This window comes from Octopus bimaculoides, chromosome 3 (assembly GCF_001194135.2).
Source record: "Octopus bimaculoides isolate UCB-OBI-ISO-001 chromosome 3, ASM119413v2, whole genome shotgun sequence".
Classification (NCBI taxonomy): Eukaryota; Metazoa; Mollusca; class Cephalopoda; order Octopoda; family Octopodidae; genus Octopus; species Octopus bimaculoides.
The window spans coordinates 23,449,694-23,452,136 of NC_068983.1; the positions used below are offsets into that span (position 1 = coordinate 23,449,694).

Here is a 2,443-nt window from a genome sequence, read left to right on the forward strand (position 1 = left end):
ATCTGATTTGGCAGAGTTTCTACAGCTGGATACCCTTCCTAACGCCAACCACTCAGAGAGTGTAGTGGGTGCTTTTACATGCCACCCGCACGAAGGCCAGTCAGGCAGTACTGCACCCGTACAAGAGCCAGTCCAGGGGCACTGGCAACGATCTTGCTCGAAAATCCTTGCACATGTCACGGGCACAAGTGCCAGAAAGGCGACGCTGGGCACAGGTGCTATTCCGATTTCGCTTTCGCTTGCCCCAAAAAGTCTTCGCAAGCTGAGTTACGTGTCTGCTATAACCCTTTAGCCTTCAGATTCTGTCAAATGTAATGCTTATTTATTTACATTACTTTGCATTATCTCGTGTATCTTTGAGATCTTGAAGGTATAATTGTATATATTTGGACAGATATTGTAGGATAGGTGTGAGTAGCCAAATCTAGCTGGTTTGAACATTAAACAGGTAGAATATTTGGGCTTGGTATAATTGGTTTAAATGCTAAAGGGTTAAAGATAGCTTTTTCTTCCTTTCCCTTTCAAGTTTGGGAGGTCCTGGAAAGGATTATCAATTGTTGCCTTTCCTCCTGACCAAGCAATGAGACAAAATTTTAAGGAAAGAAGAGAGAAGAACATAGTAGTTTGTTGTTTAGACCTTAGCTATCCTGATTGAACTGACTTATAATCAAAGGTGTTCTGTCTTTTTTCGTTGTCAGACAGTATGTATGTATGTCAGCATTATCTTTTGTGTCATTCTTTTTATAAGACAATAGGTTGTAGTTTGAGAGAGATATAGCACTGAGTGACCCCATAAAAATTCTTATGGCTTGAAAAAGTGAAATCTTTATCACTACTGTGGCTATGATGAGTAGATGTTCTGGTTTTACTGATGACTAAAAGTCCTCCTGTGAGTAGACAAAAAAAAAATAGTTGTGTACTGTGGACAAGGTGTGGTTTCTGACCTTTTTAGGGCAAGACTGTTCTTGAGATAATAATAATAAGAAGAAGACGACTTGATAGCAATATATATTATAGCCATTCAACAAACTTCTGCAATGAAGTGACACCTGAAACATGAATACACCACTCCTTACTGCATATAGATCTGTTTGTCTTGAAATTTTTTTTGCTATTTTGCTGATGCAGACTCTAGTTTCCTTAAATTCTAGTTTTTACTTCATTGAGAGAGATGAAGAAAAAAAGAAACCCGACCTATGTTTGCTTATTTTTCCCATTTCACTTAGTGAAATTTGAACCAAATGTTCCAATCAAGTTTTTAAATAGTCCCCTCAATTAAATTCTCTTTAAAGGCAATTATCGGCTAATTGAGCGTCCTGGTTTCAACAATGGATTTGGAATGACCACCACTATAAGAGGAAGGAGGCCACCTTTTGGAGCTGCTGCACCATGGGTACCTGATGTAAGTGATTTTAGTATTTTTTGCTTTAAGATTGTCAAGTGAATATCCAGCCATTATGTTTAAGCAATATAGTTGACTTTCTTCTGTATGAAAAATGTTATATTTCACAAAACTTTTGTTCTGGTACTGATTTGTTATATTTTTGTTTAGAAATTATGTCTTGTGAAAAAAAAAAAAAAGATAAGAGTTTTTCTTTTTTGTATTTGTATTCTGATAGGAACAGATATAATTTTGTAATACTTTGTAAAATTGTGTTTGTTATAGAGATATATAGAGATTTCCCCATAGACTGATTCAGCATTAATTAACTGAAATGTTCTTATCCTGTTTTCAATGCCTGGAAAACAAATAATTTAAGAGTTAGAAATGGATATTTTCATAAATTCAAAGATGTTAATTAAGATGTATAAGAAATGGCAATTAAAAAATCTCAGAACAAGATAATGCATGATTAATTCAAAACAGGTGACAGAGTGATTTGAATGCTAAAAGGTTAAGGCTGAAAAAATTAATTATGTAGATATCTAAATTTATAGAAAAATTAACATTTGTTCTTCTAACTGGGGAAAAATGTCAACTAAATGTGTAAACTGAGAATAGAAGCATATGAAGAATCTTGTGTACATGTTTCTTATTGTTACTTTCTGTATTGTTACTTTCTGTATTAAGAAATCATTTGTAATTTCAATATTTTGTAGGTTCCACTTATACCAGATATACCACCTCCAAGAGAAGAGCCTCCTGCTGAAACTGCATGGGAAAGAGGTCTTCGCTATGCAAAAGAGGTTTGTCAGTGTTTTTATTTTGAAATGGCTTTCTAAGAGAATCATCATCATTTAACGTCCGTTTTCCATGCTGGCATGGGTTGGACAGTTTGACTGGGGTCTGGGAAACCAGGAGGGTGCACCAGGCTCCAGTTTGATCTGGCAGTGTTTCTACAGTTGGATGCCCTTCCTAATGCCAACCATTCTGAGAGTGTAGTGGGTGCTTTTTATGTGCCACTGGCACAGAGGCCAGTCAAGGTGGCGCTGGCATCGGCCA

General features: G+C 36.3%; 1 protein-coding gene across 1 annotated transcript in view; it reads left to right on the forward strand.

Moving 5' to 3' along the window:
* Positions 1-2,443, forward strand: part of LOC106883042 (zinc finger CCCH domain-containing protein 18) — a 42,234-nt gene that overhangs the window by 20,852 nt on the left and 18,939 nt on the right. The window contains exons 5-6 of the mRNA XM_052966715.1: positions 1,293-1,402; positions 2,101-2,187. Coding sequence (XP_052822675.1) covers positions 1,293-1,402; positions 2,101-2,187 — 197 coding nt within the window. The remainder of the gene's footprint in view (positions 1-1,292; positions 1,403-2,100; positions 2,188-2,443) is intronic.